Below are 16,446 nucleotides of genomic sequence, written 5' to 3' on the forward strand. Positions count from 1 at the left end.
GGAGTGAGTGATAGCATCTTACACTTTGGCACAAAGTTTACTGTGCTGTTAACACTCATCGGTTCTCTAGTGAGTCAATGAAGGTATTAATGATCAATAAATCACTTCCTTGAGATCTTTCAGAAGTAGCAAGGAAGATGGGGAAATGGCTGCAGTGAGCAAAATGACCCCTTCCAGTCTCTGGCCAGTGAATGATGCTAATAAGTCTGCACATAAAGATTTGTACAGAATCATCAGGCTTCATAAAGCCGTACTTTATGAGTCATGTCTAATCGCTACTGAAAGAAAATCAGCTGAAGTTAAGGAGCTTTAGACTATCTAACTCTCATTTGTTTTTCTGTGCAGTGTATTGGTCCTTCATCACCTAAAGACTCAGAAACAATGACATATAGAAACAAATAGTTCAATTGTCTGGAGGACAGATCGATCTGTGCCTCTGAAGGCCATATAACAGTCCCCAAAAAACAACAGAATTCAGTTACCTTAAGTGCAGCTCCAGCTGTGAGTAGAGGAAGTGAACAAATGCCCTTCTTGCCAAAATTTCTGCATGGCAGTCATTGACCGCAAGCCCTTGGTCGTTAATGTATTCCCCATTTATACATTTGGTACCCGATGACAGCACAATAACCTGAGCTTGCCTGATGTCCAAACCTGTAGGAAGAAAAACAAAAAGGTTGTGAAAGTTGCCAGGGGTGAGTATGATATCATGATTGTTAAAGTTCTCACAGCCCACGTTTTGATGTGGCAGCCAGGCAGCCCTAATAGGATGCTTGTTAAGGTGATGATACGGCCTCTGGAATATGCGGGAATCTCACATCTCTGTGTTATTAGAATAATAAGGGCTCTATTTCAATCTTGCTGCTAATTCCAAGATAAAAGCTCACCACGAAGTTTACTTGTTAAATCAATAACTACATCATAGGAGAGCATATGCTGTAGGGAGGTAATAAAGATCTCCTGCAGTGCTGATAAATGGCCAGGTTTTTATGAACTGTTGAAGACATTTTCTAGTGGGAACACACACTCCCTGTAATGTTAGGTTTCATTGCTGTTGCACTATAAGTAGTAAATAAAATGCAAGTAACATTTCTGGAGCTGGTCTTTAAAAAATGCCAAGAAAAAAAACCAGATCTGACTTCCAGTCCAGTTTACTTTTAGTTTCTCTGAGAGCAGCTATATTGGTGCCCTTTTCACTGTGGTCTCAGGGATGGAGCATTCATTACTGGGATCAGCTTTGTTCCTCTGTTGCCTCTTCGGATAATGGTGATGGCAATTGAAAGATGTGCCTTTTTTAGTCCAGATAGACACTTTCTAGGATTAAATCCTAATTTCATTGGAGTCAGTGGCAAAATGCTTACAGACTTTTCTATGATGTTACTTCAATTTTAGAAAAGCTTTAGGAATTATTTTACAGAGTTGCCAATATTATTTTTTCTTATGATGAAGCCTATTGGATTAGCAGAAAAAATGAAAAACTACAGTGAGTTTTTGGGTTAGCAGCACCATAGCTGGGGCCATGTTCTCTTGTAAAATCCATTGATGCTATATAAGAAAAAAGCTGAATAGAGAAGGAAATTATATTTTAAACATAATGAACTGGTGCAGCCAATGATTCCCCACTTAGTAAATGTGGTCAACAGTACTTCATAATCTCCACACAGCACTGGGACTAGTAGTGGATGACATGGGATAGCACTGTTGTCATGCTTAATGTATATAATTGCAAGAGATACCAAAATTATTTCACACCTATATCAGGATAAGAACGACATCAGTTTAGTAGTATTGTGGAATTGCAGCATTGTGACATTTGTAGGGGAGGTATAACTATTGTGAAAAATTCAGTTAATCACATCTGACCCCCTGGTTGCAAGAGTCTCATAGAGAAGTTGTTGTAAGTCTTGGTGATGAAGTACACAGCACTGTATGCCTGTGTTGAAAGTTCAATCTCTATTTTTTACTGTAAATGTGGCCCTAAAAAAGTGTTTGGGAGTATCTATTAGAAAAAAAAATAAAAAAGAAGAGCTGGAAATCTTAAACCCCAAGCAGTGGAGATGGGAGCACATGGGAAAGATACAGAGGAGAAATGGAGTTACAAAGACTTTGTGTTTACTTGTTTTGTTACTATGTATGAGTTGAGTTGGACAAATGACAAATGTACTTTCCCTACAAAGAAAAGTGTCTATACTCTGTACATTAAAATTGCTTTGCTTTAGGGTCACTGCTTTAATGAGAAAAAAAGAGGTTATCTTAGATTGATGCATGTCCGATTAGTTAACTGTGTCTTTCTCGTGGACTAACATCAAACATTTCACAAGGCACTGCCTACCACAGAGGCATTTGAGTCCCACTCAGCATCTCAAAAAAGTAATGTATACTTTCCTGAACAGTATATAGTATTTTGCTGGTTGGAAGGTTCACAAAAAGAATCAGCTATTTTTTTTTCTATTTTACTTGTTTGCCAACATAGACAGAGTCTTATTTTCCTCAGTGCAGCAGGAGTACACCAGGAGGCAATTCCCTTGTACAGAAACCCGTGAGCCTCTCTGCCTACCACTGAGGACCTCGGTCAATATCCTTCTCAGGGCAGTGAGACCAACTGCTTCCTTCTCCTTACATTAGCGTTCCCCTGGTGTGCCTCCTCCTCTCCCCCTTCACCTCTCAGTCAAAGCACCAGGCTCTGCAAATATAAAGCAAACCATCTGGGGAAGCCCTCCTGCTCTTCTGCTCTCCGGGAGCCATACCTTCTTCACCCCTCCCAATCAGTCCAGTACACAGTGTTATGTCTTTTATTATTTCAGACATTTTATCCATAAATAAACTTAACTCTTTTTCTCTTCTCATCTGAGGGTAATTGGATGAATGCACACAGGATTTTCTATAAGATCTGGACTTAGCTACAAATGAAACAGAAAAGCATCCAACGCCTATTTAATGCAGCAATAAAATGAAACCCTCTGATGTTGTTTGCTATCACAATGTCCACCTGCACAGCAATAGCCAGTGTGCTTAGGGTGTTCATTTTTGAGTGAATTAACTCCATATGTTAGCTCTCAGTGATATGGGGCCCCAGTAGGTAGTCATGTGTGGACACAGCCTGAGGAGTCTGCCAGTCCTGGCAAAGTGCAGTTGTTTGCAGAACATCACTTAAATGTTGCCTGGGGCTGGAGGCAACGGTTTCCAAGAATTTGCAGAAGCAATCTGACTGTTAAACATTAAAAATCTCCATGTATTTTCCATTTACAATGTCAGAAAATAATCCATGTTCCTCTGTGCTCAGAAATACCCAAGAGTTATGTCTCACTACTATGGCACTGAGAAACACAGGTGTGCATGACTTATGCATTAGCTCTGAAATATTTACACCTCACTGGGGAGCCAAATGGGGAAAGTGATCTGTGACCAACATAGCACCATTCAATGCTGCCTGTGAGGGCACCCAGAATTATGAGAAATACTTCCAACAACCTGACAGTTGCCCGACGTGTTCAGGAGCATCTATGCTAACAGATTGTCCTCTAGCATGCCTTGTTTTGTACATACACAGAGTTGGAGGTTTATCCCCTGTGAACTACTTGATATTATTTCCAGTGAGCATGGGAGGAATTTTTCTCTGAGAATAAGACACGTGATCCCTAGCTGATGAAGGCGAATTTTAGCATTGAGTAATCACATTGACATTTTAGGCAGCATTTCCAACTCTGGAGCCTAGATACTTGCTTCAGTGATTCAGAATTAATAGGCACTTCTGTACATTTGTCTATTTTGCGTTAAACCCGGTAATTACTAACTCTTGTTATTAATGTTTACTTCCTATTTTATTTTGCCTGCAGAATACTTCAAATTTCTCAAGTCATTTCTATTTACGAAAGTAAAGCTACCCCCTAAACATTGATTGATTTAACCTCAGACTTATAGCAGATCTAGACTGTGCACAAAATCAAATCATGCCAGGAAAGCTACAGCTTTGTGAGTGGGTAAACCCTACACTAGCAGTAGCTGGCACCACCAGCCATATGGCACCTTCCCTACTTAGTGTTGTACAGAAGGCTATGACCCTAGACCAAGATTGCTCTCTGCAGGACCCATGTTCTTACTGAGGGGAGTCAATCTCAGATGAAAGATCCAGGGATCTAACTGTGCTCAGGTTATTTGACGAACAAGGAGAAATGGGCTACATTATTACGACCTTAACTCTTGAACCAGTGATCGTCAGAGTTCATGAGTCATTTCCTACCCTCACTGCCTTCTGCAAAGTAATGTTTGAGAAGACATTAGGTTAAAAGTAACTAGTGAACAATTTATAACACACACCTGCATTAGGTTTCTATTATTTGCCTAAAGACTTCTAATGGTTTTCAATTTGAAAAGGAAATGGAGCAGGGGAAAGGAAATTGGGGAGCTGTGTCAGCATAGTGGCTGAGTCCTGGATAACACCCTGTTGTTGAGGACAGCTGAGAGAGCAGGAAGGAAATTCACCGCCTTTTGTCTTCACAAATTTTGTCAATTAATTAGTTGCATTATAGAACAAAAATATATCCATAAATGACACATTGCCTTTGATCACAGAGTCAGTCTAATGATCTGGTGAGGTGATGAGTCTTTCTGGTGCTCTGCTCCAAGCCTGAGCCCACCATGGGTCTAGAGGCAGGGTCTCCTCTCACAGGCAGGGAGGGGCAACCTGGAACCCCCTAATATTCATTTTTTTTGTGATAGCACAGACTTTCACATCAGAGCCAAGCTGTAGAAAAGAAACTGGGTTTTACCGTAAGCTATTTTCAGTTTGCTGACACCAATGATGAGACTAATTTCAGCTGTTCCGGATAACTAGAGTTGAGATGTCCATAGCTGAGCTAATTGCTGTAGACTTTCTTTATAGTCAAAGGAGAGGAACTTTCCTAAGAGGTGATTCATCTGGCCTAGTTCAGATACTTGCTTTTGGATAGTCTGCATTATACCTCAGTATTGCCAACTTCTCTTCATGGACCCTGAACACCTGTAGACAGCCAGCAGAAGTACAGCTTTCTGCACTGTAGACAGATGCTTTTACTGAGATTTCTCTAATTACAAGTAAATATAATTTACCAATCAAAATACCGATCAAAACCCCTCAAATCATAAGAGGGTAAGCAGGACAAATTTGTGGCCTTTAAAACGTTTTTCCTTCCTTAAGTTTAAACTTTTTGAGGTTTTTTTTTTCAGCTTCCCCCCCCCGAACAATTAAGGATAATTGTATCAATATTGATATATTCATGGATAGTCATATTGCCTTGAGCTGAGCTATTACACACAGAAAGCAAACAGCGCTGTCTTTTCTACATGACCTCCCAAAACATGAGTCCTGCAGCCACAGAGCTTGCAGAAGAAATGATTCAGAAAGATGCTGACAGAAGTGACAGTAAGTAAAAAAATATGAAGGCTTGCTCAGCAGATAAGTTGGATATGGAGAACTGGATGACATCTTACAGACTACAGTTATGAGGTGGGCTTTTTCAAGTCAGTCATGGCTATAAAGAAAAAATGTCTACACCCATCTTGGAGACACAGCTCTACCAATGAAACAAGTGAGTTTTGGCTAGTCTAGTCAATGTTTCCACTGATTTTAATACAGTTACCCTCACATCTAGTGTGCTGTAATCATTAGGACCTTCCATAATATAGAATTTGTGGCCCTGCATATTTATGTGTTGGAAACGGAGAATCAAAATCACCAGGTAATCACAAGAGGTGTTACATGCAATCAGAAAACTGAATCACACTGGCTGTGTTTTGGAGAACTCCTGTGACACTCATTGAGCTTAATTCACATTGAACAGGATGGAGTTTACAACTGCTAACGCCAGAGTACAGCTGGGATCACACTTTGGCTTCTCAGCAGCTGGCACAGCACATGAAGAAACACCAGTCAGTGTGCAAGCGACTATTGCACTGCATGTTTTAGACACTGCTAGTGGGGGGTGATATCTATCTTCTTTTTCGACATGACACCGTGAAGACAACTCACTGCTCAAAATATATTCATTTTAAATTAGAAAAAAATAATCAGAAAAATCAGGTTTGATTAATTAAAAAAACCCCGCCTCTTTCATTGGGGGGGAGACAACTTACGCAAAATCCTACATTGTAAAAAGGAAAGCCAGAAATAATGATAGTGTAACATCAGCCCTTGTGAATAATTCATGGGATACAATTTCATGTTATTTTAAATGGTGCTGCTTCTCTCTCTGATAAGCAATAATTTTATGCTCTTTCTTTACCTTTTTTAACAAATCAGTCAAAAGGATTGTCTATTGTTATCTGCAAAAAAGTGTATTTGGAATAATTTTCAAGGCAGCTTAATTGAGCTCTGATCACAGAGGATTTTTTTTCTTTTTTAATACCCTCTACTCATAGCTGAATAAGTTCAGGTTTCCATTTCAGGTTTGTTTAGGGAAGGAAAATTTCTTGATGTTACATAGCACTGACAAGTCTCGCATTATTTTCTCTTATCTTCTTCCCTGGCAGCTCTACCACATCCTTAGAATGGCTTTAATTTTGTAATAAGAGATAGTCAAGACATGAAAGGGCAGTGATGCTGGAAAAGCTGTCTGCAGGGACACGCTGTGGACTCAGTCCCACATCCCACTGTCCCAAGGCAGGTCCCTGAGCCCATGCAGAGCCCTGCAGGGACTGTGCTGCCAGGCTGTGGGATTCTGCTCAACACCCTGGGAGTGGGCAATGTCCCATTGAAAATACTTTTGCAAAAGAGGCAAAGAGCTCTTCTCATCTTTTCCCTCAAAAAAATCAGGAAAAGGACACATTTCTCTGGAAGCTGAAACCATTGTCCACGTATGTTATTTATTGCACTGCGGGTAGGTCTATGGTTAGAAGTGAGGAGTGTGTTTATCCAGGTCCATTAGTCCATTTGCCCTGCAGCTTGGTGATGCATTTACAACACCCTCTATTCTGAGGCTTCATGAGGAGTGAAATCAAAATGTCTGTGCAAGGAAGGAGCTGAGGACTGAGGGATTGGTGTGTGACATGTTGTACCTTGTCTTTCAGTTTCGATGTAGAATATGCACTCCTGACACAGGGAGCTCTGCTGTCCCCAGCTCTGCATGGAGAGCAAAACCACACTCGTGACTCCAAAAAGAATGAATATGTGGCCATAAGAGAAGAACTGTGTACAGCAGGCATGACTATAAGTATGCATACATCTATTACCAGCATGCATTTTTCTACCAGCCATAAAGACTCTGCTGCAGCTCAGTTTTTTCTGTCTATTTTCTGTTGTATCAGTGGTGGTGACTGTGATCATTTCAGTGACAAGCAGCAGCCTGGAACTTCAGTGAGCACCCTGTCTGTATCCCATGGTTTGCAACTAGGTGCTCTGAAGAACTGCCCTGAGGTGGATGGGAGCAGCTGATGTGAAGTGGCTGACTAAAGTCTGGGAAGAAAGAAGTTATGTTAAGGGCTTATGAAAAGTAATAGCAGAAGTCTGAACAAAAGGCAAATACACAGCTAGCAAATAATAGGAATGAAGAAGTGGCTAGCATTGAAGTTACAGATATTTGGGGGTATCAATTGAACATAGTCTTTGAAATGCTGGAGTTGCACAGGGATTTCTTTTCCTGACATCAAACTGTGGGTTGTGTGGAACTGAATATATTGTATTTCTGTGGAAAGAGAGGGTTTAGAGGGAGCCTCTGAGAGCTTCATATTTTCTTCCTTTATTAATGTGTTGAGTAATCCTGCCTCTGACTGCACTGCCTAGGGAAGGCTTTTCTTTGCAATGGCCTTCATCTTTATCAGTGAAGGAGCAGGGGCAGAGTCCTGGTCCTCTCTGCCCTGATCTCTGACCCCCCTGTGCTGGGAACAAGAGCCAGGGTATTGTCTGAGAGTGGCTGTGGCTCTCCTTTCACAGCCAGGCATGGTAAATTTTCCCTCAAACCATGGATGTGTGTCTGTGTGTGTGCATTATTTGTAAACAAATTCCAAATTCAGCTCCTCTGGAAGAAAAATCCCTTTCTGACACAAGCCCATTTTGTACTATTTGATCACATCGTGGATGCTTGCACTAATCCATTTTGCAAGATACTCCTATGCAGGTCTTTCCATTAAGCCTCATTCAAAAGATGGATTTCCCAGTTCAGAAAAGAATGGCAAGGAGATTGCCAAAGTGGATGTGAATCAAAAAACAGAGGCAAAACTGCTGGGCCTGAAGAGAATAGTGAAAAGCAGGAAAGACTACAAAAATTAAATATACAAACTATGAACATGCTGTAAGTGTTTCTGAGTACCTGAAAGGTGAGAGGTGGGTACTAAATTTAGAGCAGTGCAACTGAGGTCCTGGGATGACATCAAAGAAAATAAAAGTCAGGCTGAATAACTGGTGAAAATTATTAGCAATGAGATCCATTAGGCTTGAATGATCTCCCAAGGTAGTGTTGAAAGCCCCATTGCTAATTGATTCATTTAAATCTAGACTGGAAAAAGCACTTGGGAACGCACCACAGGGAACAATCTTGCGCTTGCAGGGAGATGGACTGGACGACTTAGTGGTCTTTCCCAGTTCTAATTTCTATGGTCCATTTTTTTCCTCCCCTCAGTGGATGGAAAGGATGAAATCCCATCAGCTTTGCTTCTGAGGAGTGTGGAAGGAGACAGTGCTTGAAAGCACCCGTGCCCTTTGTCTTCCCTTCCTTTCCTCAATGTGGGTTTTGGAAATCCAGAGGGGGGGGAGGCAGAGTCAGGCCAAGCCCCTGCGTGCTTCATCCTGATACAAAATCCTTGAGGATTTTTTTTTAACCTAAATTGTTAGTGGCATAATCAAGTTATTTGGGGGTCCTTTCCTTTCATGTGAATTTGAATAGTGTCTTTCTCCTCAGGAAGAGAGCTGTGTAGGGGCTTACACATAATTCTTAATTTTTAAACAGGACTGTACTGCACTTTTCTTGCCAGGTCCTGACTGCGAATATTGGTGTTTTCTCTAATAAATGCTCTGCCACTGATATCTGAGCATTAAGTAAATTGACAGTCTTATATAGTAGTAAGGTCCTTAATTGCAGTGAGAAAGGATGAAATCCTAAATGTGGATTTTGGCAGATAAGTGCAGGAGGAACTTAATTCTTTTTTTTTTTTTTTTAATCTTAGGTGTACTTGGATCTAAAAAAATCTTCCTGTGTGTTTTACTAGGCCAGTACGGTGAAAGAAATGGTTGCTGTCACCAAGCCTTTATTCACCAAAGAAACTACTGTTTTTAGGATGACATGCACTCTTGGTATTGAGACTGGGACAACTTCCAGTTTGGCTTATCACAGAGCAGAATGAAAGTCTGACCTTGCCAGCTCCTTGCTTGACACACTTAGGAAACAGAAGTGCCTATTTTTAATTTTCATGTTTTATGCTAATTATTATACCCATCCCTGTGGCCAATGCAATTATATGTGACACAGAGCCAGGACCTTGTCTGCGTCCAGGTTTTGAGAAGTGTCAGTTACTGTTTCAATCAGAAAAATACTTTAAACATCAAGAATGGAAAGCTGAGGCCAAAGACTAAATAGTCAGGGATAAAAGGCCCAGTGTCTGAGAAGAGATGGTTGCTCTGAGATGGGAACCAGAGTAACCAGTGGGCAAAGCAGGGAAGATATTTGCTGCTGAAGCTGCCCAGAAGGCACCAGTAAGATGTGCTAGAGGCACCCACAGCTTCTTCTGCTGGTGGAAACTGAGGGACTCAATTCCCTTCCCATTTGGGTAATTTTCCTGTGGAAGTGCCTAAAACTGCTGATACGAGAGGGTTTTTTCTCCTCTTCTTGCTAAATCTGTGCTGCCTGACAGCTAAGAGGACAGAATTAGGTTAGACAATAACAGCAAGGAGGGGCTATGTGATGTGCTGTTTTGGGTGCTCACCTCCAAAAGTGAAGCTCCGGTTCTGTACTTAGTCCCAGCTGGTGCACGCATTTCTTGCTGTTTTGTGCAATATATATAATCTGACCTGGGGAGATGACACTGAATCTGTTTTTCTCTCAGTCTGCTCAAGGCTACAGGACTCTGTTCCATCTCATGTTCTGTTTCTAAGTAATCTATCTTCAACTACTTTCTGCTCCTTAGCACTGATTTAGCAGAAAAGATGAAGAAACAGTGTTTCACTTGTAGGGGGAGTACTTGCAGTGGCATGCCTAAGCCCACATTTTAATAGAAGTGATGAAGCTGGTGGAGCCAGAGTTTTAGCTACAAAATCTCAAATGTCCTTTCAGCTGGAATTTGGAAACCTAAGTCTATTGAGCTGCATGAATACTACTATGCCCATTATAGGTCCACATTACAAAATCCAGGAATAGAGTTACAGCTATGGAAAAGGGATAGTTTTATGGGGTTCAAGGTTATTTAGAGAGACTTTGAAGATTATTGGTTTAGGGTTTATAGCCAGAGAAAAACAGATTTCTGAAATACATGATTGCTAATTACATATCTATTTACCTGTTTTAAAATATTTTGAGAAAACCTGTCATATGGTGATGATGTGTCAATCTTGGCACATGTAAGAAGTTGATAATGTTTCCAAGAATGTCAAAGGACTTTGTGCCATGTCCTTAGGAGCATCAGACAGCAGAAGATGAAGAGACCTTATGAGATTTCTGAAAGGATGTCAGCAATTTGGACGCCCAATTTTGATTTCAGAAGTTTCAATTCTCATTGAAACATGGAATCTCTCTGGGACCAGGCTTTTAGCATCAATCTAACTGTGCAAATGAGACCTGAGAGCCTAAATTACTTCTGTGTCTCTCTTCTTGAAGGAATGGGCTCTGGACACTAATCTTTAAATCATTCACAGTTTCTCTAAGTGTTTTGGCCACTCAGGTGCAGCATGGGATGGAGCAGATTGATACTCTGAAGACCTGAATTTCTATATTTTACTACTTTGCAACTTTCCTATTTATACTAAGGATCAGAAATCAATTGGACATCAGTATTCCTGATTGTACTTAGATGTCAGGCTTTATGAGTCTTAATGTAACTGTTAAGATCCATGGAGACGTATTGTCAACTTTAGTATTTTCTGTTATTCCACTTAGCAATGATTAAGATCCATTCCATGAGATACAGATGATAATTTACCATCTTTTATCACAGCATGAAATTGCTATTTAGGGCTCTTTTGTCCAGTTCATCTTTATTTCATACAAGATAACTGAGAAGACCTCCTAATTCGCTTTTAACATCAAAATGATTGTCAGCCTTAAAAAAAAAAATAGGAGGGAGAAAATTGAAGTGAGAAATCACCTCATAACCTTTTTCTGTGAATGCCACACTGCCGTGAAAAGGACTGAACTTTCTTAATGCTTCATTTTTAACAGAAAGCATGACAAAAATTTCCTATCAGTATTTAAACTGCTAAGATTTGTCAAACACAAGTGGGAAAATAGTGTTTGAATAGCAGTTTCATTTTGTCCTTAATGATTATGGGAGGGGTTTTTTTGCAAAGAGGACCTCAGCAATAATAGATCATCTCTGCACTGAGTGACAGGAATTCTTTACTGTGCCTTGTGATTTCAGGTAGAGCACAAATGTGTGCCCATATCTGTTCAGAGCTGGCAAAGGCCAAATTCTATCCATGGTGTAAATAGTGTGAATGCCACCAGCCTCTAGACTGTGTGTGGCGCACACCTCCCACCCTGCTCTACCCTGCCCTGTGACTTCCTATCTCCTGGCTCCTGGGATGGGCAGCACTATCCATGCTCTCTCCTCAGTGCCCTGTGCAGTGGTGAAGGCAGCTGCCCTGCCTGGTGACCTGTGGTGGGTCCACACTCTTTGCTGAGCCCAACAAGTGCTGCTTTCTCACCAGAGGCTCCTCAGCCTCCTAATCTGTGACTCTGGGCATCAGGACTGGAGGTATATGAGAGTGCTGCAGTCTTGCATTTGGTGCCCTGTGTTAGAAAATATTACCTTTCTTGACTTTTCAGTGGGAAGGTACAGCAGATCAGTGGGTTAAAGTAAGATGTCCAAATTGCAGCTGAGAGACAGAAAGACAGGGAGTTGATGGGTCACCTTTCCATGACAACAACATCAAGAAACAGCTGCTATTGAAATGAAATATTGGTTGTTCCTAGCTCAGAGTCAAATACCCACCCAGCCTCTTGCTCACTCCACTCTCCCGTGGGACTGGGAGGAAATAGAAGGAAGGCAAGACTAATGGATTGAGATAATGATAGTTCGTGGTTACTTGGCAAGATAAACGCCATAAACCCAACTGTCTCCCCCTTCTACTTCTTTCCCTGAACTTTTATTGCTGGGCACAGTGTCCTATGGTAAGAAATACTCTCTCCATCAGCTGAAGACACCTGTCCTGGCTATGTCCACTTCCAGCCTCTTGCCCACCTCTGGCTTACAAACTTTGGATTTATCCAAAGCCACAAATGCAAAACACGACAAAGGAAGTTGACTCCTTGCATCACATGCCTGGATAAATATGCCTGTTCTGAGGTGATGGTTTGTGTTTGACTTGGTGTTTTCCAGACTGTCTTTTCCACAGGTGAACTCATGTTCTTAATTTACCATATGTGAATCCATTGTGTCTTCAGACAAATCAGGGGAATTATCTGGATAGTTCGTGTGCAGTAAAACTTAGGTCCTCATATTAATACTATGCTACAATGACAAGTACATTTATTGTTCTACTTGGAGATATTCTGTGGATTACAACTTCCTGTATGTGGAAGATTTGAATGCATTGTCTTATTTGTTAAACACCTTTTCCTAGAGTGAATCAAACAATTTTTCATAGAACAATCTTCTCTGAGTGTGTTTCAACAAAATTGGAATATGTTAGAGTACTGGCAGATTTCAAATACATTATAACCGAAGAACTACTAAATAATTTATTTCAGCTCTTCTGTCTTCTGAAACATTTATTTAGATCTGTTATGTGAGTTTTAAAATTATTATTATATTCAATTATTATATTACATCAGCTGGTATCTAGTCTGATAATTTGCTACTGCCTAGGCTGGTTTTTTCAAGACTATCTTGATGTCTACTAATAATATATTTTGAAAACTTACTTTCAAAAAATGCACGGAGATTTTAATTGTCATTACAATTCAGAGCAAAGCATTTCTAAATGCGTTGGACTGCCTGTTTTTCTGACTAGCAATTTATTACTGCAGAACTTTCACAGTCGGTCAATAACATAATTTTTGACTTTTTTTTCTTTCTTATACATTGGAATTTGCCCTGGGTGCTACAGCATAAGTCAATTACACTGCCCAAATGTAACTCTCTTTGGTTTCCCTGGGAAATTGAAATGAGAGAAAAAAATGTCAGAGTTCAGAAAAAGAAAACCGATCTAGCACAATTCTGTTTCCTCTGTACAGATTTTGCATTATCTTAACAGCAGTTATCACAGAATCACACTGTGCTTTTTACCAGCTTTACCAGAAAACTGTACAAGCACAGATAAATCTACTTGTAGTCCAGGTGACATTAAATTGAAAAGAAGGTAAAACAAATCAGGTTTTGTCTCTTATGGGTGTGTATCATAATAAATGCAACAAGACTTGACAAGATTTGGTTTTGTTGATGTCGTTAGTAAATTGTTTGCAGAGATCTAAGTGACCTTCTGACAAATTTTATATTAAAACTACAGGGAATTGGTACTCATTTGAGTGTTTGATGTGGAAAACCTCTCTGTGCAATCTTTCAAAAGAGTGTATTGAAGTCCTTGCTACCTCTGGGAACGATGGTGAAGAACAAACCACGAATCTACAACTTCAGTACAGAAAATAATGACACAAATAGCAAATGATTCATCTTGCCACGGTTGGCTGAGATTCTTGTGCTGGAAAGAATTCAAATCTTCCTGGAGAATGTACTAAGACAAGGCTGTTTCTAGCTTTGCATCTTCTGTGAATCACTTCATATCTGCAAGTTTCTTTTCTAGGCTCCACAAAACTAGTGAGATATTGACAAATTGGATGGCTGACAGATTGAACAAATCCATGAAAGGGAATTCATAATTGAAAAAGAAGCCTTGAGGGAAATGGTTTGTGAACATAAGTAAAATTATATTTTGTCTTAATGCTGACTAAGATGAAATATGAAACACAAATTTGTAAAATCCTACTGAGGGCATGGGACTCATCAAAAAAACAGACAGCATGAGGACACTTTCAATACAGACAGCTCCAACTACCTAACAAGGCTAACAAAGGTCTGGAAGTGCCCTTTCCTTCCCCTAGCATTGCATGCACTCAGAAACCATGATTTTGAAAATTATTTCTCCTTTCAGTAACCACTCTTCTCATATGGTGTGGAGTTTTAGTCCGCTGCTTTGGACATGTAGCAATAAGGCTGCAGTGTGCTTTATAAAGCTGGTCTAGACCTGGGTTAAAGAATGCAAGAGTAGTTTCTCAGCAAGGTAGAATGGGATGAAATTCCTACAGGCATTTCTTACAATTCTATGTTGAGTATAAGAAAACTGAACTGAACACTGAGCTGGGTACAGACCCTCTCCCTCCACCCCGAATGTGGTTAAAGCAATAGTTCTTGGCTCCTGTAGCTTAGTTTCTTATGAAAAGTATATTTAAACATTCTTCCTTGTGGTTCTGCTTGGAAAGAGCTCCTCTAAATAAACCACAGAACTTTGTTTAAATCTGACGTGTGCCACAGTCAAGAAATCTGATTGACAAGGCAGGTGGTATGCTGGGTCTAGTGTGCATCTTTCACATCCCAAAGTCAATTACACTCTTATTTTCCTTCATACTGAATATGACTGCTGTGATCTAGGGGACTTATAAACCATGTTTCCTGTTTATAAAACACTTTGTCTGTGCAGGACTTAAAATATGGAAGACTTATCCATCATTTCAGATCCAAAGTAGAATAAGAAAATTATAACAAATTTAGCTGAGGAGCAGTTTAGTTTCAACCAGAGGTCTAAAAGACTTTTAGGTCAACTTCTTGACTTTTAATGTCAGGAGAGGATTACTTATTCTTTTCATATCAGAAAGGGGAAGAAGTTGCTGAGCACAGAAATCTTAGCTGCATTTAGGCTCTGTGGTTGGAAAAGATCCATCAGAAAATCCTGTCTCCATCCTGCTGTCTTGCAATATTCACAACTGTCTCTATTGAATGTACCTAATGCAATTGTTGAAAGGAAGGAGTAAGACAAGCCTGGATGAATTATACATGCCTTCCCCCTCTGAGCTTATCCCCTCATTTCTACACTCGATCCACTGCTCTGCGTGTCAGAGTGAGAATGCAGTTCATGGAAGCATCTCCACTGCTGACATCCTCATAAATACTGAGATGCCCCAGCTGAGGTGTGCTCGCAAAAGAAAGAAAGACCATCTACAACTGCTTCATGAAAGCACTAAAGATTTCCACATAGTATGTGTCAATCAGTTAAGTCTTAACAGGAGTGCGTATCAAATTTTGGCCCTGCTGATAAGTATAAGTATTTCCCAAGGCTAGAGCAGAGCAGAACTAAAATTACACATGCTCTGAGTTTGATTTTTTTTTATTGGAAAGGAAAAGGACTGAGATTTGCTTCTGTTGTCAGTCTAAAACAAGATTTATGATAGCCTTGTACAACAGGAACTTGGTGTTTCCAGAGTTAAGAAAGCAATTAATAAATAATACCACTTTTATTGATAAATAACACCCCCCCTCCATCTAAAGAAAACACAAAATCAGAGGCCTGCATTTTGTCCTGTAAACAAAGCAACATAGGGACATATTTATGAATAAATCTTTAACTCTGTTGCCAATATTTTTAGTGTGAACTTACTTGAGGTGTAAATATTTAATGCTTCTTTTCACTGCATTACTATTTATTTTTCTGTGTGTGAGTAGTCATCCTTCAATATTGTGAACCAGGTAAATAATGTATTACTTAGTCATGAAAAATGCCAGAGGAAAATAAATGAGAGGATATCTTACCTTTGGTCATCACAATGCCTGCAAGAGTTTTGTGGCGTGCATGCATGGAAGTGAAATTGTCTGTCAGTTCCTGGAACTTCTGTGCAACCATTTGGTATACGGAGTCAGCAAAATCCTGAAAGACACAGTCAGAAAGAACTTTTTCACTTCTTTGATTGAGGAAGTTGGGCGTTTCTGCAGATTATCCACCTGCTGCCAGCAGCTGAGAGGTCCCTTTTAGAATTAGCACCACCTACCTGAGCAAAGCTACAGTGAGTCTCTCTCCTTTGACTACCTACAGCACCCTCAGAAATGGCCAAATTAACTGCACTACAGCTAAGAGACCCACGTTGACTAGGATTGGGGGTAAAGGGAGAAGACTTCAAGGCTGACCTTTTTTTCAGTCTCTTAAGACACTGGTCTAGATCACCTCACAGGAACTTAAAGCACTTTATTACAGTGAGCTGAAGAGGCGGATGTGTGTCCTACCAAACCGCTTATTTCTGTGAGCCCACTGAAAATTTCCATTAGCCCACTGACACCTGAGAG

The 16,446-nt window shown here is 40.2% G+C and overlaps 1 protein-coding gene across 1 annotated transcript in view; it reads right to left on the bottom strand.

The window, feature by feature from the left end:
* ADARB2 (adenosine deaminase RNA specific B2 (inactive)) overlaps nt 1-16,446 on the bottom strand; it is a 300,863-nt gene that overhangs the window by 41,112 nt on the left and 243,305 nt on the right. The window contains exons 4-5 of the mRNA XM_039391362.1: nt 15,919-16,033; nt 483-651 (exon numbers count right to left, since the gene is read on the bottom strand). Coding sequence (XP_039247296.1) covers nt 483-651; nt 15,919-16,033 — 284 coding nt within the window. The remainder of the gene's footprint in view (nt 1-482; nt 652-15,918; nt 16,034-16,446) is intronic.

Source organism: Pipra filicauda, unplaced genomic scaffold (assembly GCF_003945595.2).
Source record: "Pipra filicauda isolate LSUMZ 115617 unplaced genomic scaffold, ASM394559v2 scaffold94_size2452230_pilon, whole genome shotgun sequence".
Lineage (NCBI taxonomy): Eukaryota > Metazoa > Chordata > Aves > Passeriformes > Pipridae > Pipra > Pipra filicauda.